The sequence below is a fragment of the Sturnus vulgaris genome, chromosome 5, assembly GCF_052056855.1.
Source record: "Sturnus vulgaris isolate bStuVul1 chromosome 5, bStuVul1.hap1, whole genome shotgun sequence".
In the NCBI taxonomy this organism is placed as follows: Eukaryota; Metazoa; Chordata; class Aves; order Passeriformes; family Sturnidae; genus Sturnus; species Sturnus vulgaris.
Window position 1 is genome coordinate 50,176,889 of NC_142247.1, and position 26,759 is coordinate 50,203,647.

The window sequence follows — 26,759 nt, forward strand, 5'->3', positions numbered from 1 at the left end:
TACAGCCAAAGTTCTGACAGAGCAATACAGAGAGAGTTTGGCACCACATTCCCATTGCCTGTTATAATGTCCCATTCCAGTGCTGGGTTGTTGTTTTCAGTACCTTCCATGCCACAGAGGACAGCATGAATGTGTCCTAGAGAAGCATGTCCCTTTTCACATGGTAAGCACATGGCAGCCCTCTTGTAGAGGCTTGAATAATACTCTGTCCTCTCAAAATTCATATGACTTTTTGGTGAAAATGCTGCCTGGATTTGCTAGATGCATTAGTTATGTGTCTCTATCCAAGGGATACATGAACCAATCCAACCTGTAGTCTCACCTTCTGCAGAGTTCTGCTTTGCAAACCCTGCTGGCCCCAGAAGTCATCATGGTATTCCTTACACCAAAATGGGTGGCACATCTGTATTCCCACTGGATATGACAAGAAGCTATTAAGGTGTTCCAGAAGTCTCATTTGGTGTCTTTCAGCTCACATCATGGTTTTTCATATCTCAGGGGCTGGTTCTGGGTCCTTTCCATCAAATGAGTAGCCATTACAGAGATTAGCATCTCAGATCATGAAAGAAATTCCATTGCGTTTTATTTTCAGACTAAAATGATTGTTCCAATCATTTAAGCTGAGCAGTAAAGAACATACAGGCTGCTCTTCTAAGGTAAGTGTTTCTTTATGCTTTATTCTATTTTAAATGTAATCTTGGCAAGAAGAGGAATAAAAAGAAAGTATTTCAATGTCTGGAAAACACATTACTGACATATATAATTTTCTGTTGACTTTGCTAATATCAACTTGCAGAAACATTCTTATTTTTTCTGCTTCAGTAAATATTCAGCCCTGAATTTAGCTGTTTTGTGTGGGCTGTAGTTGTTTGTTCAGGCTAATGGAGATTAGAGACCTGTGAAAGGCTCAGTAAGATACCACACAGTAGAGAGTTTCCAGTCTGGTGTGCTAAATAGGTTCGAACAGTTTCTCTATATTATGTAGCATATACTAATATAAAACATGAGCATGAACTGATTTACAGATTATCCTTTAGGGTAGAATCATAAAAATGTATAGGCATATAAAATCAAAAGGAAAGGGAGAAGAGACTATGTATCTTAATAAACCAAGTGCATGGAATGTTGAAGTATATATTCCATTGCTTAAGACAAAGTAATAACAAAAATTGCAATAAAAAATAATTAGAATATCTTTAGACTAGAAATTACCTGTCAACCTCATCTGTAAACCAAAAAAAAAGTCAAAAGTATAATTTCAAACACCAAAAATGAAATATGTTTTATATTAAACTCCCTAAAATTCTGGCCAAATGTGATTAATACCCTTCCACATGAGCAAGTACACATGTACTGATAGGTAAGCACAATCAAATAAAGAGAAAAAAAGAACAAGTAAAATGTTCTGTATCTATAAAGAGAAAAGACAAGTTTTATTTCTCTGAGTATTTACTGATCTACTGAGAAGAAATGTTTTTGATTTTGACATTTGGAAAGGTAGTATGAGGAACTTCTAAAGAACACTATCAGAGGTAGGCCTCTGAGCCTCTTCATTGCTTCTGAGAACCTAAATGTATGGGCTGAAATTCATCTCTTCTGCTTTTTAGCTCTCCATAGTTAAAGCACTTGACTTTGCCTAGGCTTTCAGATGATGATGAGAAAGATGTTACCCTGAAGTCTTTGGAAATGTGTCAACTATGCATTAAGAATTGAGAGCTCTCTGATTCAGATTCCTCCAATAGCTTTCTAGAGGAAGGTGAGGCGAATCCAGGAGAAGGACTATACAACCATAAATTATGTGTCCCATCATTCTTACTACAGAAAGGATATTCCTGTCCCAAACAACATTCTCAAAACTCAGACAAGTAAAAGTATATAATTTAACTTCTATTTCAGTTTAATCTCCTGTCTCTATAAGTTCTGCTAAGGTTCTTGGAGCGTAGACACTGCCTTCATCTCTGTCTATAAATAAACATTAGTAGCATTGTACTGGTAATAAATACTTGTCATCAACAGGGAGCTTTTTTGCTATAGTACTGAAAGATGACAGAGTTTGGCTTTCAGACTTAAGTTCACTATTCATTTTCTTTCTGTGGTACTGCCCATCGATTCCAGTGGGGATGCATAGGTGTACATGAGGTTAGAATTTAGTCCATAATGTACACAAAGTGAACAGTTTTCTGTTCAAAAAGTGAAAGTTTTCTTCACAAAAAAAGAAACTTTTTGTTTCACCACCTTGAAATATGTCTTCATTAAAGACTCCTATTTTGGTTCCCTGTCAAAATTATTACAAAACTTTGCTTAATAAATGACATGTTTTTATATTAGAAGTCAAGGGAAACTATGTCTCTGGAGTTTAAAAAACACTCATTACACGAACTTGTATTTGTTGATCATTAAGAAATTAGTCTTCCAGAAAAATTCAACTCAAAAGTAGTTTCTTATAATACAAACCATTTTTTAGATTTAAATCCTGAAAACTCGTGTGCCATTTGTTTTTGAAGAAAATAGGTTGTTATCAGTAGTTTCAGCCCTAATCCACCTCCTGTCAATTTGAAAGAGTATTATGGGGTCTAATCCTGCTCCTACTAATTCAATGAATAAGCTCAGAGAGAACATGCAAGGCCAAACACATAGCCTTTATATTAACTGCAGCAGGGAAAATACCTATTTCTTTCTTCTTAAGGTCCTCTTACCTGTTCATATACTGCAGATAAGATCTGGAATGGGGGTTTAGGGCATTATTTATAGAAAATGAACAAAAAAGTCTATGTTAGACTTCCATGATTGCTACCCTGAGACCTTGACAGACTCGGGTACCAAAAATAGCATCCATGCTCTGTAACAATAGGATTTTTATTCCTACGAAGCAAAACTGTTTGTCTGCAGAAGAAAGAGAGAAATATTTTAATGAAGTCTCCTCTGCTAAGTGTTCTTTTTTTATGGTGCCACTTGGCCTTTGGCAAGAGCTACCCCGTAGCCATAATGCACTTCTTGCGTAACAGCTCAGCTTAGTAGAAAGGGCTAGATATAATGCAGTACATGACCTCCACAAATTCATCCCTTTTATGGGAACAGAATAAAATAAGTATCAATGTAATTACATCTGACATGTCCAAAAGATTTTTGGAAGAACAACAGCATTTATTACACTTGTTGGTTTACGTCACATTCTGATTTATTTTTCAAGTAATATGTTATATAGGTTTATAAACTACTTAAGGTGGAGGGGTTTTTTAAAGGATTAAGTAAATCTGCTCAATCCCTTATCTACAAACTAAAATGCATCAATTACTTGGACTGTCACAAAGTTTTGATTGTCTTTAGTGTTTCTCCAGTACTATTAAGGCTTACTCTTCTTATTGCAGCAAACATTTGTACTAACAGGAATTTGGCTCCACTATATCATAACCACACTTTAATGAGCTCTGTGTTTCAGGGAATCTATCCCCACTGACTGCTTTTGTTTGGTTGCTCATTTTTCATAGTTGCATAGTTATTATGTCAGAAGGATAGAATGGATGCAGATGAGCTGAGTCACTGTTTTATAGTCACCAGCAACCACACCCTAAAATCTGGTCCATATTGTCTGCTGAGGGTCAGACTATCCTTTACTCAGAACAGAGAAGCAGTGCCTCTCCCCCTGAGGGAGACCAACAGCAGTGACTAGAAATATGCTGGAGGTACAGCCACTGGCTTGCATGTCTCTTCTGCCCACCCTGTGAACTGGTGGATGAAATCCAGTCCTGGTCTGGAGTCTGTTCCAGATAGCATTAAGCTGAAGCTGATAAATCTCTTTAAAAGATGACCAACAAATCCACTTGGTTCTCTCACCTAACCTTCACAGCACTTAAACACTGAGCAGGAGGACCACATGCATAGCTGTCCACATAGACACGTGTATAATCCCTGAGGAATGGGAACTGAGCCCCCAGACACCTCTTTCTTCTTTCCCTCAGGCCCTTTGTTCTTCTCTGTGAGGTTATTCTCATGGCACATGTATTTTTGACACCTATGTGACACACATATTTCTTTGAACACAGGATCCAAAGCCTTTAAGCCATGATCCTACAAACTAAAATTTTACTTCCACTGACTGGACAGTAGTTCTTATGACTGGGAGGATCAGAGATTAGCAGACAGATGGAACCTTTTTAGGCTGGAGAAGGGAGGGGGGAAAACAAAAGTGGTATAATATAAAATCAGAGAGAAAAAATACTGCTCAGCCGTGTTCTGAATTATTGGCACAGATGGAAATTGTTGCATTACTCACTAAGAAGCTTCTATTAATTTCGTCTTTTATTTTCTTTCCTGTGAGAGTTGACCTCCTGTAGACTTTTTCTCCACTCCTTCCAACACTTTCTGAAGAGGAACAGGCAGTGATCTACCTGCATGTCTATTTATTAAAGACATAATGCTGATAATAGAACACAGAGATCTTCTGGCTCCTAAGGCAAATGCATTTGGTGGCTAATGCTGATGAGCACATTAAGGAAGGAAAGGCCTGGAGAGAGAGAGAGCTTGAATTGCTGTCTGATTTATGAGCCTGTAATAGCACAGTTTGGAGTAAAAAGAAAGGTAACGTCTCCTAATATTTATAACCAAAATTTGCCCTGCTTTGAAAGCAATGAAATGTAGTTTAGTGGCTTTTTAGCTGTTTAACACTCAGAACTGATCTGTCCTCTCCAGTGCAAGTAACTCTGAGATATCACAATCTAAAGTTTATCAGCAGGGTGAAAGATGATTTAAATGCACCAGAGAAAAGCCAGAAAATATGACAGAAGTCACAGTAAAAGGACCACATGGTTGGTCAGTCTCAGATTCTTGTATAATTATACTCTTTCTGTGGAAAGTATTATTAATTCAGATTTTGTAGTGCTAGAAGAAATCCTAAGTATGGAAATTAAAAGAACAAGATTGCTGTGATCTTGGCTGTGATTGAGACAGTGGAGCAGATTCGTGTTCTTCCCATAAGAAGAATCCTTGCAACTGTAGCTAGAGGTGAAAGACAGCATCAAAGAGAACTTCTGGTCTGATACCAGGTGGAGTTAAGCATAGTACAAGAGACCAGTACAATTGTGAGACCATAGCATATTCTGTAAAAACTTGGGAGGTCTCCTGCAGAAGATAAAAAATATTATTAATCATGCTAATTATCTCATTAAGCAATGTGCCTTATTATGACAAGAAAGAATTACTATCAGCATTGGTGGGGTCTCCTCTGCAATCAGATATAGTTTGTAAGCCAGATCGCAAGCATCAGATACTTTGAGCTGAAAGTGGATACTCAAAGAAGCCTTCTGGCATAGGTGAAACTGTAGTTACAAGTCATGAGGTTAGAATACAGCCCTAATCAGTCATTGGAAACTATACTGCACTTGAAAATACTACTTTTGAAGACACTACTCTTAAAGAAAATTCAACATCTATGATTTTTACTGTGTTGAATCTCTGGACTATAAGTTGGTTTAAGAGTCCTTGCAATCATGAGACACCAACTACAATTTCCCACAGGAGAATAGAAGTCACTTCTGGAGATAATTGTGTGCAGCATGGCACAACATCCACAGCCGTGATATGAAGCCATACCTACCACTCCTCTACCTCTGTACCAGGTAACAGCTCAAGGCCAACAGGTCATTTCTTCACTCATTCCCTAGACACACAAATTCTGTACAGAGGTGAAAATCGGTGGGAACCCAGGGGGCAGCTGTCAGGTGGTTCGTGGAGAAGTAGTGCTTTGAGGTGTGTACTATGCTTGCATCAGGAGTGCAGAGTTAGCACTATTCTCTCAGGATTCCTGCTCAAGTGCTGAAACTGTGCAGTTACAATGTGGGCACAAATAAGAAAGTACCAATAATAAGAAAGTCAAGGAGAAAAGGAAGGAGAACAATGCTCAACACACTGAAAACAACAAACCTGACAGCAGAAAAGGACAGAAGACCTGCTACATAAAGGTCTCTAGAAAATGATTTATACTGGGTGAGAAGCAAAACGAATTGAAAATGCATAAAAAGGAGAAGGTTTGGAATTACTCATTAAACCATGTCTGTTGTTGTAGAGATAAAACAAACACGGTTTGAACCAAAAGGTTGAGTAGAAATTTAAAATCCAAGGACAAAATTTACAGTGAATGGTACAGGCAAAATTAAGCATGAGAACTGCCAGATATTGGTTAGAGTTCCCAATGGATTTTGGCATACAGAAAGATAAATACTTCAAATATAGTTATACTTGGAGACAGGTAGAGACTGGTAGGTTATTCTTCAATGCTGCTGTGGATGTTGAGGTCACGCTGGAGAGAGTGGCTCAGGAAATAATCTTTCAGCTGTGGCAAGAGCACTGGTCAGAAGGAGCTTTACTTGCTTGTTATTATTTACATCTAGGGGTCCAAAAACACAGCCTGCAGGGCCAAGATAAATGATCTGCAATATATTGCTTTTATAGTGCTCTCAATTGACCATGTAATTCTAAAGGTTTGCAGTAGTTCAAAGCAAGCTGGTGCACAGTTCAAAATGCTCAGGAATCTCTGATTTGGGTAATTCACTGCAGATGGTGGATAAGCAAAAGGGACCCTTATTTGCAGCACAGGAATCTCTACTGGAAAAGCAACTTTTTTAGTGCTTTCAGGCCGATGTCTGACACACCACAGCACTTCTCTGAGCATGACGCACAACCTTTGGAAAGGCAAAGAATTACAGCGAAGGCATAATATTAATGATTCAGAAAGTCTTGTGTCACAACCCTGAGCACTGCAGTATCTAATTACCAGGCATAACAGTTTGCACACAGGCTGTGCCAAATAATGACAAGAGAATTAGACACCTAAAAATGGAGTTTGCCCTCTGGGGAAGGTCAGTGTAAGCCAATTGGTGGGAAAAAAGCCAAAGCAGTGCTGTGAGACTGAATTCCTAGTCCCTCACAGAAACCAGATTGATGCTACAAGGAGGGCTACATTCTCGGGGAAAATATACGGAGCCACCGTCTTAAGCGAAACAGAATTGTCTTTCAAAACCTGAAGAAAGGAGAGGATAGAATAAGGCTTTCCTTCCAAAAGCTGGGAAAGAAGTGCAGGTGCTCCTTCTGAGTTCCAGCCTTGGTGTTCAGTGCAGTCAAACCATCTGTTGGATAGCTGGGATCAAAACGTTTCCATGAGGGATTTGACCTTTCATGAAAGCTTCAGCCTCCAAAAACATTACTCACTCTTGACAGATAGTGTTTTCTTCATGTTGAAATTCAAAAATGAAAATTAATTGGAAAAAAAAATTACAAGACTTCTTGTAGCTATGGTTTGATTATTCAATTAATTGAATGTTTATAAGTATTTTATGTAATGCAGGCTGCACAGAAGGAGATTGAGAAAATCCCTTTCCAGCATTCCCTATAGCATGATTTCTTGGCAACACATGTAGGGAATATGTATTTGCATCACTCTGGGAAAAGAAGTCTCATGCAACTTTCCAAATTCCTTCTGTTTACCATTGGCATCTGACAAATTTTCTACAAAGCTTCAGACTTTTTAATGAATACCAAAACTTTACAGAGTTTGCATTTTAAAATGTAATGAAATTACATTTAGGGATCCAGAAGCTCCATTTCTGAGCAAACCATGAGAAAACTCAAGGCTTTTCAGCAATCTCTAAAAAGGTAAATTTTGAAAACAAAGTTTTTAAATGTTGTATATAAGAGAGAGGGAAACACTTCTTTAAAATGGAACACAAAATGGAAAATTTATTTCTTTACTACTTGGGAAAAGAATAGTTGTGGTCAGCATTATGAAGCTTTATGCCTGAATGACTGAGAGGATTGGTAGTGAAATACAGAACCTCTCAGTCATGGGACATGAATTCAAATAGGAATGGGGTTAGTAGTGACAGAAAGTCATTACTGTGTCATTGCATTGTGCTAATGTTCAGAGATTCATTGGTGGCTTGAGTCCAATTACTAGCACACAAGAGGTCACATTACAAAATGCAATAGCAAAACTGGCAGAGGCAGACCCGTTTCTACTCTTTGTAACATGCTGCTACATTGCCATATCCAAAGATGTACATTCAAATTTGTGTCAAGACTCAGTGTGGTTAAGCAGTCAAGTTCCACACTGCACAATTTGATGAAGAGAGGACATCTGAAACCATTGATTCAATAATTCAATTTTTAATTGTAGTAGTTGCAAATTTCCCTATTTAAATTACATATACCCTGCAGGACCAAGCTTCTGCAGCCTGCCGAGGCAGTGATGGTGTCTGGGAGGGTGAGTGTTAAGCTGTCCCTGGGCAGAGCAGTTCATATAGTCTCTTGGCTTCTTTGCAAGAAAGAGGATATAACTCTGCTCGGCTGGAGCTGATTACTCTGCCAGGCTATAGCATCACCTCCTTCTTTCAAGGGTTGGAGTGATTTAGCACTGGTGGAAAGCTGAATTGTGCAGAGCCTTGAGAAGAGGCTTTTGTTTTGCTAGACTAGAAGTACATGAGTTGGTTTGATTCTCCTGAACTTACCTGCACAAGTTCAGAAATCTCTGGAAATTGAAAAAGAGAAAAAAATATTGTTAGACCAAGATAAAAATTAGTAAATGGTCCATTGAAGCTGATACGTTTTCTCAACTATATTCTAAATATGAGGGCATGAAAAATGCCGTAAAAAGGAAAGAGTTGAATTTCTGATACAAAATAGCAGTAGATATTCTCAGAAAAATTGCTCTCTTGACTACTAGCTAGAAAGGGACACTAAGACACTGGACTGTGATAAATCCTTTAGTGCACAGAAGATTTACACTGGAATTATTTTTACTTTACAGGGGAAGTTCTTAGACTTACCTAAGTGTATTTAATATAAAATGTATAGTGTATAATATATAATCATATATCTTGTATCATTTATCATATGTGTTTGTGTGTGTGTATAAAAATATATGAGTACTTTTTACACTTGGTTGAACAGATTTCAAGTAGGCATTAGAGAAAAAATAAGTGAAGTATTCAATATTTGGCAGAGATCCCTAGAGACTTAGGCCAGTAGCTGTGTCACACTGACAAAAGCTATTTCATGTTTTTCAGCTCTGCCTGAAGGAATATAAAAATAATACAGATCCATTGGTGGTTGTGTTGGCAAGCAAAAATTAGCTTGGCCTAATTGGCCAGTGCTGAATGTGACACAAAAGCCTATTTTCAAGGGAGGTGAAAATATGTGAAGCAAAACAAGTAATAAATAGAAAGCTGGGAGGATGATTATTTTTAAAGAGAAAGCAATAATTCTATTTATTATTTCAAAAACATTTTAAAATATTTCTTCTATCAGTATTTTACCATACTAAGCTTGTGTTGTTTAATTGGACTAAATATATGGAAGAAGAATCAGGATGTTTTTAAGTTGGAAGGTATGCCAATGAGCAAAAGCAAACCTGTCTTGCAGTCTGGGAACTTTACAGAATCACAGAATCACCAAGGTTGGAAGAGACTTTTAAGATCATCTAGTCCAACCACTGTAATCACTCCTAAACCATATCCCCAAATGCCACACCCTGACACTTCTTGAACACTTCCAGAGTTGGTCACTCTGCCACAGGCAACTTATTCCAATGCCTAACCACTCTTTTCAGCAATTTTTTTTTTTTTATATCTAATCTGAACCTCCCCCGGTGCAATGCAAGACCATTTCCTTTCATCCTTCCACTTGAGACATGGCAGAAGAGGCCAACCCCCATCTGGCTACGGCTTCCTTTCAGGTGGTTGAAGAGAGCAATGTGGTCCCCTCTGAGCCTCCTCTCTCTGGACTAAACCACCCCAACTCCCTCAGCCCTTCCTCGTAAGACTTGTGCTCCAGCCCCCTCACCAGCTTCCTTGTTCCATCTCTGACTTGCTCCAGCACCCCAATGTCATTCCTGAACAGAGAGGCTCAGAACTGGACACAGGGCTTGGGGTGTGGCCTCACCAGGGCTGAGTGCAGACAGACAATCCTTTCCCTTCTGGCTAGACTATTTCTGATACAAGCCAGGATGCCACTGGCCTTCTTGGCATCCTGGGCACAGGCTGGCTCCTTTCCAGCCAGTTGTAACCACCAGCTGCAAGTCCTTTTCTGCTTGGCGACTTCCCAGCGCCTCCACCCCCAGCCTGCAGCTCTGCGTGGGGTTGTTGTGACCAAAGCTCAGGACCGTGCACTTGGCCTTGCTGAACCACACTCCTTGCACACACACTCCTTTGAACAAATGCCCCAGCGCCCTGAAGTCCGTTTTGATTGCTCCAGGACTAATTTCTTCAATCTCATCACTATAGACCTGACAGCTAAGGGAGGGTAAATAGTCAGAGGGTTGTAACAGATCAGGGAGTTTCCTAGTATTATCCCTTACCTAGGCCTCAAATCTTTTTGGGCTTTTGGGAATCATCTCAACCTAGATGTTGATCTGCCCATTAGAGTACTGAACAGCACGAAGGACAGCAGTGGCTAAAAACCTTTGTCAGTCAGTTTTACTTGAACATGGGAGCAGCTGGATTTCATTCCCAAGTCAGTCAGCTCACAGATGTCAGTGCTGTGCCCAGTAGCTGTCACAAAAAGGCAATGGCTGTCCTTGCAAACTTTCATAGTGCTTTTTATAGTGTTAATGTGATTTATACTTGGATCAGTTTTACCTGATGTCTAATATATCCTCAAGAGAAATTTAGGATTGGATTGGCAGATCAATGCTTTATTTTGAATTTGCTGCTATTTAGCACAAGTATTGAAACTAAAAGGAAAAATGTAGGCGAAATGAATTACATAAAATTTTCAGCAATATTTTTGGGATGAAGACTGGGCCCAGAATGTACCTAATCATAGAACTCAAGAGGAAAACTCTCTTGGAAGAAGATGGCACATCAAAACATACCCCTGGGCTTCAGAAAGTGCATGTGAACCTACACCAAAATCTATCTATGCTTCACAGCTCAATCCTAATTTTAGTCATGATGCTGAAAAATTTTACCAAAGTGTATTCCAAGAAGGACTCAGAACTGTGTTGGGTTGTCATCTTGCATGTGCTCATAAGGTGTCTGAGGGAACAGAGAGTGCCCATGAACCAAGGCCAGGTGAGGGAGATTAGATAGGTAATATTTATCAGTTGCCTTGGAACGGTTTCCCAGGAAGAATGTGTCAAACTCTAGTCCATCCTGCTGGGAATCAATGGAGCCTGGAACTGGGGTCTCTTTACAGCAGCCCTTGGTGTAGTCAGTACATCTCACACTGTTCCTGTTTATCATCAGTACTGCGGGACCTTTATTCAATCATTACTGGGGACCTGGCTAGACCCTCACTTGAAGGCATTGCCCATCTTTTACCTCTGACCTTTGAAGTGAAGAATGGCTGGAGATGGTGCTACTTTTGAAGATGAGGCTTTTTATAGCCAGATGTCCATGTTGCTTCCAGTTAATGTCTCAAACAGGAACTGCTGGAAATTCTTTACACTCTATTTTTTTTTGTATAAATTTATTTAAAATGATAAGCCTTTGGGATTGGCATGCATTCATCCTGGTTCATATTTGTTCATTTGTCTATAATATATAAAACACAGTCTCTTAACATTCTATTACTTTTTAATCCAGTTCTCCCAAAAAAGGATTTTCTTTTTTGGAACAAAGGGAGAAGAAATAAAACCCCAAAGAAACTCAAAACTAGAAAAATCATATCCATAGGACATATTCCTTTTAACCTAAATGTTGGTACAAATCTAGGATGAATTTTCTTTGTCTGGTTAGCCCAGGTGCTGGCTGAGCTATGCCATTTCAATGATTATTTTGTACAAATTATGTGATGACAGTCATCACAACACCCATGCTATGCCAGAAGCCCAACAGCTCCCTTTCCTCTCTCAATGATAGATATCTGGGAAGCAAGGCAAATTTTATCAGCTCCCACAAATAAAGATTTGGACAGAAAAATAACGAGGGTGAGAAATCATGCATGAACATTGTGAATAATAGTGGCTCACTGTCCAAGTTGGGACCAGAAATATAAGCTATTCTGAACTGGTCCATGCCTCTTTTTAGAAAACTGTGTGCAGTTCTGGTCTTGTTTTCCTGCAAGCAACATTTTTTCCTGTTAAAAAAATAGAGGAGATTCAAAAAAGGGCAAAAAGTATGATCAAATATAGGGAGTAGATTCTGTATGAACAAAGTGGGACTTGTCAGCCTAAGAAAGAGAAAAGGTAAGTAGGTATGGAAACACAAGAGGCAGGAGGAGGGTGGCTGGAGAATATCCCCAGATGCTTTTTTGAATACAAGAACCTGGCTGGGGGCATCACATGGAACAAGGAACTGCAGCCAGAAGAGTCAAAAGGACACTCATCCAGGAACTGCCAGTGCTGTGAATGCCAGAAATGTGCACAGATTTAAAGGGTCAAAATAAAACCCATGGAAGTGCAACCCTCTCTCTAACAATCACTAACTAAAAAAAAAAAAAACATTCTAGTTGTTACTTCTTCAGTTATTTGTAGGTGATTGAAGGATGGAGGATAAGTCAATGATGTTATCATTTATATTTAGCTGATTTTTTTCCCTATACTTTTGTTAGCTTCAAGTTAAATCTTGGAGACTGAACATTAGGGTAGGTGAAATTTCAGTCTGAAAATATTAACTATTACTGGCATTTTTTTTTGTTGATTTATGAGCTATGAAATAACTGGTCAGCTCTTCCTATATATGTATTTGTGTGTGGGTTCATGGTCTGGCAAAAGAACTGTTAGAAAATTGGGTCCTAACTAAGTAATACAAGTCATTGATTTTTAGGAGCAAAGACACTGGAACATTTTCCCTTTGTGAAGTAAGCCAGAATTACAGGAGCAAAGATCAAATTGTCTTTCACCACCCCCCCTTAGTTACTTTTGACTTCACATATAATAGAATGAAAAAAAATGTATGTCTGCATCAGACCCCAAAAAATACATATTTGAGTGACACCGGAAAAATATATTCTTCCTGTAATCCTTTGTGCTATCTTCTGAAATAACATCTAGCCAAGCATTTATTCTCCCCTCATCACCATGGTATCTTAAAGACTTAGAATTCATAAATAATACAAAAAGGTAATAAATTAATTCAATGTTAATCAGATATCATGTTATTCTTAGGAATAAAGATCATTTTAAGAAATTAAGTCATTTTTGCTTATATCTGACTCATTCTTTCAAATCTGGCTCATTTCACATTCACATACAGCAGTGTTTTAAAAACAGAATTAACTCCCGAATTGTAACCGTACAGGCTGAGTCCTTAAGGCAACACAGTTGAAATGCTTACTGAAATTCCACTTAAAATTATTACCAGTAGCAATTCATATTATCTGTTGTTGGATGTAATGTTGAAATAAATGGCTAATTAGTGTCAACTCACCAGCATTTAGTTACCAAGCAGCTTGAAGGCTCTAGGGAACAGCTTTATAACAATCTACAGCATTCTCTTTAGACAAGGGCCCCATTTAGCAATTGTCAAAAGTAATTTTACATGAGTGTAGTATTGATTTATGCATAGAACTTCTTTTTATCTCTTAGAATGGTTAGCTTCTATATTTTTACTGATGGTCTTTTTTAAAGTGATCTCGAAGTTAAAGTGGTTAACTGATATTTGCTCCCTTGCAACGTGCATGCTTGGAGATTGGTTTATTCACATGCCCATGAGAGCACAAAGGCAGGGCTTAACAAGTCACTCATCCTTTGCAGAGTGTGTGGCAGTCTAGCTGATTAATTTTATTGCTGACATACAGTCCTCCCTCCTAAACTAAGCAAAAAATCCCAGCAAATAACATGGCAGATCTCTCAGGAGAGCATCTCCATCACAAAAACCACCGCTGGAAGACTCAATTCTGAGTTACTCAATAATGGGACATTATGTCTACATCACTTTAAACAAATATGAAGTTTGGAAGCACAAGCTCCCTCTGCAGAGACCTTCTGCAGTGGTTGTCACAGTGTCAGTGTCACCTTCAGGCAGCACATGGCTTGGGCACTGGCAGGGCCACACAGACTGAGAGCACCTGCACTTGCCACAGAATCCTGGATCTGTGTGAAGGGTTGAGCAAAGCTCCCTTTGCCTGAAAACTCTAAGGAAGGCACATTTTAACCTCTGCTTGTGGGTGATAGCCAGTGTATTCTGAGATCCACTGTGATTTAGGAAACACTTGCAAAGGCAGCTTGCAAGTTTTACATCAAGAACAGTTTTCGTGCTATGTTGCTTTTTTTATCTTAATGAAGGGTTGGATCCATTCAGAAACATTCTCCTTTTCCTAAAAACAAACGTGCTTATTTTTACTTCTGAAGTCTGGGGGGAAAAAACAAACAGAAATGCCATCTCAGTAGTATGTCTATGACTGTGATGTTGCTGTTGGGAGTCAGCTGAGCTGTACCTCTGATAGCTTAAAAATCCCCCATGCAGGATGGAGCAGTCATCACACTTCTGTGATGATTTACTAAGAAACAGGTAGGATATTAAGTTTTCCTATTCAGTGAGGGAGAGATGACAACAAAAGATGTCTTTTACCTCTTTGAATTTAATATTTTATGGTAAACGAAAACAGAAGGAATTTACTTATCTGAAATTTGGTCTGGATTACGAGAAGCTGGGAGTGTTTCCTTGGCCAAGCCTTTTAACTTTTCCTTGTAAAAGCTCCTGTGTTTTCACCTCTAAGTGCTGAAGTCCACCTGTGCAAATGTTTAAGTGAAAACCCTGGTGCATATACAAACAAAAGAAAACAAAAATAAAACAAAACCCAAAACCCACAACCCCCCTCCCCCCTCAAATCCCCTGACTTTTATTAGAAATTCTGTATTTGAGGAACCACTAACCCAGCCAGGTGCAGGTGCAGTATTTTAATTCTCTTGCACTGCAGGCTGGAAAACCCAGGGATTATTACCACTTCTGAGAAGATGTAGTTTCCATCATTCATGAATGGTCATACTGGACAGCACTTGAAGGAAGATTTGTGGACCCAGATGGGACCATGTCCATCACGACTAGGCAGAAGAGAGAGCTATTGCAGCAGAGGGCCCTGCACAGCAGTAAAAGCACACAGGAAGATTATTTGCAATTCCATGCAGAATCCCCCTAGGCTGAATAAAATTTGAAATAATTTATGTCATGTTGTTCCGCACTTCACACAATCAGCAACGTTTTGCATTATTAGAAATTGCTTTTCCAAAATCATTAGTCTATTTTCAGACCTGGCCAAAACCAGGACCAGTAAGTCAAATTCACCATGATTATTGTTTGGTAGTGTCAGAGAGGATGGGAATTGCTTTTCCTGCCTACTCTCCTATACCAGGATGTGAACGTGTGCCCAAGTGGTGGCTGGCAGCCTAAATTCACGGGCCAATGACCAGCTGTATAATCTTCTCCGAGAGTCTCACCACTGCAGCCTCTGGGGCTTTTCCTGGAGGAGAAGAAAGAGCCATTAGCTGAGACAGGAGATGAGAGAGCAGATGCATCATCATCCCAACCAAGTGGGTAAAGCACTGACCCTGTGCAGAGCAAGCACAGGATAGCCCTTGCCCTGGAAAGGCAGGGCACTGTTCTTTTAAACAACTCCCGTGCAAAAATCTTGGTCTCTGCCTGGATGTCCCACTAAATCGACTGGGAAATGTGATTTGTCCTCCACACATGAAAAAATTTGAGCTGTGCTGGCTTCTACAAAAATTGTTTAGTTTCCATGAATCTCGTTCTATTTCCATTGTTCTCTGTTCATAAATTCCCTTGTTTTTAAAATAAATATTATCAAGTTAATTCTAATGTCTTTGCATCTATTTTACAGCTCCATTGTTTTCTGACATGTCTTACATGTTTGAAAACAAAAAATGTTACTAGCTTTCCTTTTCAGCAAATAATATGGGAGCAGACAACAGACCTTAATCAATGTAATAATTCTTTAAAGAACGTAAATTAATTCGAAAGAGGTGGAAGAGGGCATATGTATCTGTAACACGCACTTTAAATTGTTTCTGTATTTGCATTTGGTTTTAATGGCGTTTTCGCCCTCTAGTGTCAGAAAACCCTATCTTAGTGACGGGTTTTTTAACCTTTTCTGTGTGCGTCAGTCTCAGCCTAGAGTATTTAAGCTTTGCAAAAATGCAAATGCTGGATTTATTCTTCCTGTATATGTCCTCTGATTTTACCGGTTTAGTACAGAGGTCGCTTGGGGGGTGTTTTGACCCAAAGTGAGCTATTTCAAATATTAATTTCTGGTGTAACACACACAAGAATATGCTAAATGACAATTTCTGTCATTATTTATTTTAACATCCACAATACACTTATTTTTCACTCGGAAAAAAATTTACTCCTGTGTTCAAGCGAAAAAACAGGAGTTAAATAAGCATTGTCCCTCTCATTTATTAAGATTATTAAAGAAAATACATTCTCTCACACATCAAGGAAAAATGCCCAAAAAGTATGATTCATTTCAGTTATAATTTGGACCTTTGACTCATGAAATATTTCGTCTTACAACCATCAAAAACTGGGTTTCATTAGCTTCAGGAATAAGATGAATAGGTGATGATGCCACAAATAGAGTCTGTGTTGTCTGAGATTTTTTGAATTATGGGTATGCAACACGCACGAGTTAGAAAAGCAGTAGTGTATTGGCAGGTGGATGTCAGTGGGTAAGATCTGACATGGCAGTGCTGAGATTACTGGCTGGGCTTTAGTAACCCCAAATACATTTGTGTTTTGCAAGCTCTTGCAAGAGCTCTGTCTTCTGTGTGTGATTGAAGCTGCATTTCGTTCCCCCCAGTCTGTCATGCAGAGTGCTGCATCACACCCTTGTTACTCACATCAGCACTGAAATATACACTCTTTGCAAAACAAAGGAATCCTCTGGGTTGCTGTCTGTCTTGCAAAAAGGAGTCGAATATGCAAAAGTCGTCTGTCATCTGATGAATGCAAACAACCGAGACATACATACCTTTATATCCATCCATCCATCCATCCATCCATCCATCCATCCATCCATCCATCCATCCATCATCCCTGTACAGTGTCACTTAGTGAAGAGATATCCATGGACTGCAGGCAATAGCATATCTGGCCTGTCTGATCTACACCTAGTGAAATCTAAGCATTAGTTTGATCATGTTGTTTCTGACTTGTGATTTGATAAAACTTGCTTGACACACACAGTTTGTCATAGCCTTTTCCCTTCCCTTTTTGGCAACTGAAGTAGAATGCACCTGATTAAGATCAGGGATCAGTACGAAGCCTCTTTTTCTTCATTCATCCAGAACGTAAAATATTGGGATGACACTTCTGACATTACAAAATTAGATTGTCAGTACAAATCATAAATGCCCAAAGACTGGCTTGAGCTTTGGCTACAATAATAGACATATGCAGAACAGATGATATACAAAGCTATGAAAAGACTGAAACTAGGGAAAAAAGCAAATAAAGGAGAATATGTTTGCAGTTCCAGCCTGAAGAGAAGTGAGACAAGCAGAGTAGCACTAGATAAAACCTTAAAATAGTTCCCTTTTGAAAAGGAAGTCTGTGAAAATTGCTTAATAAGATTCTACATTTGTTGTGTCTCTATGGCTGAAGAAATCAGTTTTTCTGCAGAATTTAGAATTTGTTTTAGAGATCAAGTATAAATTTTCCACTTTGAAATACTAGCACCTCAAAGCTTTCCTGCCATCTGAAAATGGAGTTACACTCTTTTTTTAGTTTAGAATTTCCAAAGAATAAAAAATTTGCAGCTGGGGTTATAGAAGGAATTTTCCCTTTATTTTATGTCATCCATTTCCATTGGTGATGTTCAGTGATATATGAGGTATAACTAAAGGTAATGTTTAATTAAGGGGGAGGAACTTCATTAGCAATTCTGATCATGACTACACTAGACTAAAATCTGTGTCACTGTCCCAGAGGAGAGCAAAGCTAACCAGGGAAAATGTAGCAAAACCTCTGTTGTGTCACAAAAGTAACCAAATATGTTTCTCACCCTGTGAGAATTAGGAAGACTAATTTCTTTGAAGTCATTTTTTCTGACCATAATTCTATTTAAACAACTCCAACACAGTGGTTAGCAACAGGAGAAAAACTAATTATGTAAGAATTATTAATGATGCAAAAGGTATTAATAGCACTAAATAACAGACAAGCAACATTACCTTTAGAAAAAGTTATGTATTACAACTGATGCAAGCTAAAAAAAAAGTAACAGAAAACAAATTATTTTAAAGTAAGCAGTATAAGTATCTGTATGACATTTTGTCCAGAAGTAAGAAAAACATTGCAAAATACCTTCTTGTGTCAAACAATCATAATTTTTTTTATTTTACTCTGTAATGCTAAAATATTAAGAAAAGGCATCTGCTTATGTCACTGGTTAGGTGCATACATAAATACTGAAATGCTAAAGACAGATGAGTTTGTGGTTCCTGTCACAAGTCCTAAAGCTTCAGTCTGCTCTTGATTCATATAATTTTAGTATCACATTATCAACAGGATGAACTATATCCCTGGGCAATTTCAAGCCAAATTAATTAGAGCCAGCAGTGCCTTCTGTCCACAGCTGCCATCAGTCACAGTGGAAGCTTATGGAGGTTCAACAGTTAAGCATTTCAAGTGATGAGCATCTAAATATCGATTTAGGAATCTCATTTAAGAGATCCAATTTAAGAGATCTAGTACTGGGCACGTGTAAATTTTCCGTTTCAAAATCTGTTTGTGCCAGGTTTCTGTTTACACAGTTTGATCCAATATATGAAAATACTTGTATCTGTAAGAATGAAGTCAAACTAATAAATAGTGTAAAGCAGAAATGTTTATCAGTGATTTGATCCTAGGTCTTCTCCACAAAGCTCACCAACCTGGCCCTATGCCCACTGCTTTTCTATTGTTCTGCCTGGAAAAAAATGAGATTAGTAAGCTGTTGGGGATCCCATTTGTCAAAGAGACCTTGAAAGATCATTTATCCACTTCCTTGCCCAAAGAAAAGAACAACTGGTCAACAATTGATAGTCAGCTCAGGCTTTAGGAAGAGATAAGCATCAAAAATGTCAATGTTGTGGGGTGCAAATGGTGATGTGAAGGAAAGCATGACATTCTTTCTAGTATTTTTCCAGTTTTTAGATATCTTTAATTAAGACAAGTTATATTATTCATGTAAAAGATGGAGTCTATTAAATTATGTATTTTTCATGCAGTCCTGCCATGCCACAAATGAGAAACTAATAGCATTCAAATTCTTAGTAAGCGGGGGGGGGGGGGGGGAGATATTTGCAGAAATTTTAATTATAATATTCATGTGAATATTTTACACTTGGACATACTTAAAGCAACCAAATATTTATTTAACACACATAATCTATGTCTATGTCAATAGTCTAAGACTTAATCATCTATATTATATCTGCCTGGATGACAACTTATATGAATATTTAAGTTCAACACTTTCCTCATATCTTAAAAAATGCAAACCATTCATCTTCACCTCCTTTTGATATGAGCTGAGCTTTCATTGCTATTGCATATAATTTCTGCATCATCCCATATCCTCACCCTTTTATCCACTCTTTGTGATTAGATACACAATTTGGACACTGACTTGAAGACTTCCTCCTTCTTCTCTATTATTTTTCCAGTTCCTGCTGAACAGACAGGTTTTGTTTTCCTGATAGTATTTTCTAAACTTTGCTCACTCGCAGTTTTATTTTTTAACTTTTCTTGTGTTAAGAGTTTATAAATTCTTTGTAATAGGGAATTTGCTATCTCTTTTCACAAGAATATTAAACTCACAAGCTGAAATCAATGTTTCATAATGACTTAAAATCCAATAAAGTTAAAAACTGAATGGTACTTGAAAGTAATTCATCTTTTTATTAAACTCTGTAGTATGTAATTATATACTTGTCCCCTATAGAATATAGCAAAATGCAAAGAGCTAAAATCTCTTAATAAGTTGTCACTAGAGTGCCTTTACATACATCAGTAACACTTAGTTCTTACTTGCTGAACAAAACAATATCCAATATCATAAAGAAAAGTGGTAGCTTTAGTAATTCTGAGCACTGCCAAGATTGAATTTACAATTTAGTTGCTTGCTTGCTTGCTGGTGGCTTGAGTTTTTCATCTTTGCTTTCACCCAGACCATAGAAGGGACATCTGGAACTCAGCTACTCCAGCTTCTCATGTCATCAACAAGTTAGGTCAGCCATGCTTCTGTCTAGCCAAGCTGAAAAACACAGTGATAGAAAGTCCATGATCTCCTGGGAAACCTGTTGCAAAAATGTGTCACCCTGCTATATGAAAGTACTATATCAGCTTGAGACAATAGATTATTCAGTTTAGTTTCTAATTTACCAAGTGATTTCTGTGAGATCTTTCCAATTAAATTGATGAGTTCTTTCAACAAGCGAACAGCATAAAAACTGAACTTCAACACTGCTTTTTTTTTTTTTTTCCTTAGCAAGGTCATTCTCCATTGCAAGAGAGGTGGCCTGGGAGAGTACAGCAGATATAACATGTGATTTACCTGCCCCCAGTTTGACAGACAGGAGACCCAAAATTTGTTTCTAATTAAAATTATTTGTGCACAGCAATGGGCATGCTGTATATGTAAGAATATGTGTAAAAGTATTATCTATATGCAGCAAGTATTATTTACAAGAGAAGTAAAATATATTGTTGAATTAATTACATGTGAAATTAAATGACTAGAAGAGATTTTGTCTTTACTAAGCCTTTTGGTTTTTTTAACCCAGGTATGGTGACATGGTGCCAAAGACAATAGCTGGCAAGATTTTTGGTTCAATATGCTCCCTGAGTGGGGTCTTGGTCATTGCTCTGCCAGTTCCTGTAATTGTCTCCAACTTCAGCCGTATATACCACCAGAATCAACGAGCCGACAAGCGCAGGGCACAAAAGGTGAGCTTCTAAATTTTCCCCTTTATTGTTGCTGAACAATAGACAAACTATGATTTTATGTAAGCTATGTGTCATTACAGTGTGTATTTCTTAGCAAGAGGACCACTATATGTATGTGCTACATGCCTAACCCATGTCCTAGATGCAAATACTGTCTTAGATTTAGTGAGGGAAAAAACCCAACACAAACCAAAACCCATTCATTTATCTTTTCTGTCAAAATGACAGATCCATTATTTTGGTAATTCATCCCACTTTTTAGACTAGATCTAGGATTTTAGACAACAGCTGCAGTCTCACCCACTGAAGATTCTTCTGTACTTTTTCAGGAAGACTTTCTTCCTACCACAGTCTTCTGAGGAAAAAGAAAACCAAAAAAGCCCAGCCAAACAAACAAACAAACAAACAAGCAAAACCCTCAAACCTGGTAACGATTTCCTAACATCCCTGCTAACAGATTGCTCCACTAATCCAGGTGTAGTTGAAGTCCCAGATTCAGTCTCTGGGGGACCCTGATTGTTGGGGAACTTGTCTCCTCAGCTCTATTATGCTTAAAAGGCTTCAGATAAACAGCTCAATCAAATAAAAAAATGAAAGTAAAAGTCTGTTTTTCCAGCTTCCTTGATTTGCTGTGTCTCTCACTAAAATATCCACTAGATCTACATGAAGACTGTTTCCCTTCCTGACACATATGGACAAGGTCAGGGGCTGGGAAGAGAAGAATTTATCAGGAGTGATGGGGCCAAGCCTCGACAGTCACTTTGATTTCCACATCACTGCCAATGTACTTGTTCTAATCCACTTCTATGAATTCTGAAGTGCCAGGCAGCTCAGAGAACACTCACTGTCACCTGTTCTGAGAGCTGAGATGCCTTACCTTCCACTCCTTTTCAGATACCTCACAGGTTGCCAAGGCTGAGGTGTCACCAACTGGACTTTTTGTGGGCTTTTTGTGGACCCATGGCCTCTCTTCAGAGGTCCTGAGTCTCCAGTGATCTCAGATGACCAGGATCATTGCTGGGAGAAGTGTGCAGGCAGACCATGGCTGGGGACTGCATATATAGACGAGGGAGCACAGCATCTGCTTGATATTGACAACAATACCATGGTTAGATACAAAATGTTTGTGTGTTTCTCTCTGGCCACCTTTTTGACTGATTTCTTCATTTAAAAAACAAACAAACAAACAAACAAACAAACCCCCAAACAATCCTAAACAAAACCCACCAAAATCAGTGAAATAAATGTATGCCATGATACTATTCTCAGAATATCTTAAAATCAGGAGAAACAGAGGTACATGGCCAAGAAACTCATAGGCCCAGGTGGAAGACATAGCAACCTTCAATGGCCACATCTTGGACAAATGCTGTCAGATGAGGAAAATGGCTATAAAAAGAAATCAGGTGTATCATAAGAATATCATACCTCTCTAGAAACCTGATCTAAAATATAGACTGCTTCAAGGATCCAAATCCTGTACTTTATCTATCTACTAATTCCACCCACTCTTCTGCATGCTATTTTGTCCCACAGCTAATTCCAGCTGACTTCATATCACTTCTATACTACCTTGTTTTGTCAAGAACTTTTCTGTTTCTTTTTTGTGGGATGGCAGCAGAGAAATATGTGTATCTCACCCAGGACACAGAGCTCCTGACTGTGCTGCTGAGCACTGTGACAGTCATGGGTAATAGATCTGCTCCATCCCAGCAACCATTGTGACTGTTCTGAGTTTTCATAATAGCTGCAGACACAACCATTTCAGATAGAAACTGCATGCCACAGAAGAGTTTTCTAGGCCTGCTTTATATTTCTGTCATGGTTTAACCCAGCCAGTATCCAAGCCCCATGCAGCTGCTCACTCACTCCCCCACCAGCAGGATTGGGGAGAGAATTGGAAGCATAAAAACACAGCCCCGCACCAGCCACTATGAAGAAAATTAACTCTACCCCAGCCAAAACCAGCACAATTTGTCAATGAAAAAGAAATGAACACTAGAAAATATCTCACAAAACTTAGATTGGTAGACTGGCTGCTATTCCCCATAATATCTTCCTGAATAGAAACTGCTTGAGTTAATAATTGACTTTTTCTCCTTGCAAAACAGTGAGCTCATTGTATGTTTCAAACAGGAACACAGAGTGATGAATGGCAATTCTGCCAAGCGTTTTTTCCTCTGCTTCCCAGAACAATGCCAACAGCAAGGATGAGAGATCTCCTCTGACTGTGTTTATGCCCTTCTTGCTTTAGAGAAAATGGCTTTGATGCCTGATTAACTCAGCACTGGATGTGTGTTTCATTGATATCTCCTATTGCAAAGCTAATCTCTTTCAATCTAAAATGACTGAGATGTTGAACTGAATATTGCTCTGATGGACTAAAAAAGAAAAATCAACAAAAAGCACTTCATGGGTACTGTGTAGTCCATATTTAGCCATGAAATACATCCTTGCATTTCACAGGGGGTTTCTACCGCATTGTAAAAAAATATTCAGGCAGAAAGGTCACATTATTGAAGTTTGAAATTCCTTCTTCATTCAATACAATAGAGGCTTTACACCATTTTCTAAAATAAATGTTTCCCTAGGCACTGAACTTATTTCTGTTCTGTGAGGCTGAAGAACATAAGCTTAAAAGAGGGTGCTGTTTCATGGAGAGTAGCACAAACCCCTGCAGGCAGTGGTACCTCCTGCTGGCTCTAACAGCTTCCATTGGACTGAGACAGTTGTACCTTTGAACTGTGCAACTTCATCAATATCTCACACAGAAGTTTAATCAAGAAAGACTTCAGAAACGGCAAAACACTTGGGCTGGAAGGAAACTTAAGAGAAAGTTCTTTGCTGAAGAGTTGAAATCTAGTTCCAGAAGCATTGACAATTTACAGCAGAAAAATATTGTCACTTACATTAGGATTTTTAAGAGCCATACAACCATCATTTTTTGCATTTACTGAGTTGTGCACATCTATTCGAGATTCTGCACATTTATTCAATTCCACTTGTTTGTTTTTGGCAAAAAGACACTGCACATTAAAGCTTGGGAGAAGACGGAAGAGAGAAATTTATTTATATACTATTGCATTTTGAATACATTTTAAAGGAAGCTCCTGCTTCCAATCATAAAAATACATTGTTATAATTACCATGAAATCCCACTCTGTAATACAGAAAATGCTGGCAGGATAGGCCAGCTTTCTGCTGCAGTAGAAGAAACCCCTTGCAATCAATATAAACAAAAACAGAGTGGGGGGGGAAGAAAGGAAAAATTATCTATGCTTATCAAAACATTGTTTTCTATCAGATAATAAGGTCCAAGGATCTGGCCTATCCTGACAAGAAATGGATGAATCAATAATCCAAACTAGACATTGAAATTCAGGGCTTAACTAATTATGCCCTGGAGTCTTACTGTGCCTTCTTCTCAGGCAGTTTTATCAGTAGCTAGACAGTTTTGAAGAATGCTATTTGTGGAGCTTTTCTCAGCTAGAGACAATTTCAAGAGGTTGTTATTTTGGTTGCCGATTAACTTTGGGCAAAGTTAATGACAGTAGTCTTGTAATGGATAAAGGCAAGGAAAGGAGGGGAAGGGAAGGGGAAGGGGAAGGGGAAGGGGAAGGGGAAAGGGAAGGGAAGGGGAAGGGGAAGGGGAAGGGGAAGGGGAAGGGGAAGGGGAAGGGAAGGGAAGGGAAGGGAAGGGAAGGGAAGGGAAGGGAAGGGAAGGGAAGGGAAGGGAAGGGAAGGGAAGGGAAGGGAAGGGAAGGGAAGGGAAGGGAAGGGAAGGGAAGGGAAGGGAAGGGAAGGGAAGGGAAGGGAAGGGAAGGGAAGGGAAGGGAAGGGAAGGGAAGGGAAGGGATCCCGGTCTAATCTTTTTATAATGAAGGGAAAGAAACTGCCAGAAAGGAGGAAGGGAGGCAAATTCAGGGGGAAAACGCGATACAAATGAAAACGATTGCTCAGCATCAAGCCTGAGCCTGAGCAGAGGAAGGGCAGCATCCATCCCCACCAGCATCCATCTTTACTGCTGAGCATGACACCATATGGTGGGCAAGAACCCTCTGGTCTGCTGGCTCAGCTGTCCCATCTGTGTCCTCCCTAACTCTTTATCCACCCCCAGCCTCATCAGTGGGACACTTGGAGGAGCAGAAAAGGCCTTGGCTCTGTGCAAGCTCTGGGCAGCAGTAACTAAAACATCCCTGAATTATAAACACTGTTTTCAGCACAAATGTAAAACATAGCCCATAGCAGCTCCTGTGAAGAAAACTAGCTCAGTCCTGACCAAAAGCTGCACACACAGAATGGCTGTGAAGGAATTTCAATATTTTAAATGTACAAAATTATTAAACTATAATAACTAAAAGGTAAGTAATTAATAACTTTTGAGTTTTCATAGTAAGATAATTATGTAACCTAGAGAGGAGCAGGAGACAACAGGAGTTAAGTACTAGATTACCTGGGCTACCCTGGCTTCTTGCATAGCAGCTTGAAGAGTATCTTGCCAGAAATGATTCCCAGTACCACAGTAAGTCTTGTGCTAAAATCTTCCTGATAAAATCATTCTCTTAAAATAGCTGAACAGCTGAGGGTATCTGAGTGTTAAAAGCTGGATGTTGTAAATACCCCACAGTGCTACATTTAGTGCTACTTAAAACCATGTGAAAATGAATGTTTATATTTCTAAAACTGACAGAGCTAACCGTTGTTGAATAACAGTGAATTCCTTTTGTGAGGTTTCTGTGAATGCAGCCATAGACAAGGATCCAACTCTATGCTGTAAAACTCGAAGCTAGAAAAAGAAAGACATGCATTTAAAAGAGAAGTTCAGTGCAAATACAAGAGATGTGGCAAAAAGAGCTCGTCATCAACTTCTTAGGAGGGTGAAGATGAGATGATGAGGGTGGAATTTCATTAGAATATGTAAAAGAACTCTATTTAAACTACATTTTTTTAGTCCTAGACCGTGTAAAAATTACCAAAATCAAAGTTTCATAGTCAGGAAATCTTCATAGGAAAGATATCATCTATTTAAGGAGAACATAATACTTTCTTTTTTAATTTTCTCCTAGATATTCTGTGAAAGAGGAGGATTAGGAAGGGCTCTGAAGTGGTTGTAAGGGACAATTGTCACTCCCATTCTGTTATACATGACAGAAAACACAGACTAAAGGAAAATGCAATATTTCTGTAACCACAGTTTTCCCGATGTCATCACATCATTTTTATGCCTTTCATGGGAGTTCTATCCCCAGTGCATAGCCCTTAAAATCCTGTGGATGACATGAGTTTTTAATGATGCCTTGGTAGGAAATGTGAGAAGTCACTAGACTGCTCATGCTGCAGGCTTATATATAAATCAGGCAGAAGCACTGAAAATAAATCTTATCACTTTAACAGATTTGTAAACACCTCCAGTTTCTGCAGTATTTTCTGTAAGTTGAAGTATAAACACAGAGGCCACAATATCTGCTTCCTCTCTTGGTAACAGATTTACTGTCTTCTCTTTGGTAAATGATATAAATTCAGGTCATCTGAATGAGTCTCAGCTAGAAAGATGTATGCTATTACTTTCTAGCTCACAAAAGCTTTCTAAGATGCAATAAATTCATACTTGCAAAGCAATTTTAAATCTTCATATAGAAAGTGCAACCTTCATATTGTATTTATCATAGCACTTTGATATATTAAGATAGTCTGCTGGACTGTTATGTTTTTCATATTTCTTTATTAAATGATGCTGCACCATAATTATTACTTCAATCACTAAAGAGAAAATGAATATGCATGCTAAAAGGAAAAGCAGAACTAATGTATGTTAAATATCTGTTCATTAAATCTAATGAATCTCCCTGTATAAAGAGCAGACTGAGAAGTACCACAGCT

General features: G+C 38.6%; 1 protein-coding gene and 1 long non-coding RNA gene across 5 annotated transcripts in view; one reads left to right on the forward strand and one right to left on the reverse strand.

Moving 5' to 3' along the window:
• Window positions 1-26,759, forward strand: part of KCND2 (potassium voltage-gated channel subfamily D member 2) — a 268,352-nt gene that overhangs the window by 228,648 nt on the left and 12,945 nt on the right. For all 3 annotated transcript variants that reach the window (XM_088165700.1, XM_088165699.1, XM_014892359.2), the window contains one exon: window positions 20,717-20,879. In XM_088165700.1, coding sequence (XP_088021826.1) covers window positions 20,717-20,879 — 163 coding nt within the window. The remainder of the gene's footprint in view (window positions 1-20,716; window positions 20,880-26,759) is intronic.
• Window positions 19,165-25,527, reverse strand: LOC148223707 (uncharacterized). 2 transcript variants are annotated; one of them, XR_015804006.1, is made up of 3 exons: window positions 25,333-25,527; window positions 21,757-21,960; window positions 19,165-20,187 (listed from the first exon to the last, which is right to left on the reverse strand). It is a non-coding gene; the product is annotated as an uncharacterized LOC148223707 (long non-coding RNA). The 2 variants fall into 2 exon arrangements; XR_015804007.1 differs by having other exon boundaries at window positions 21,757-21,963.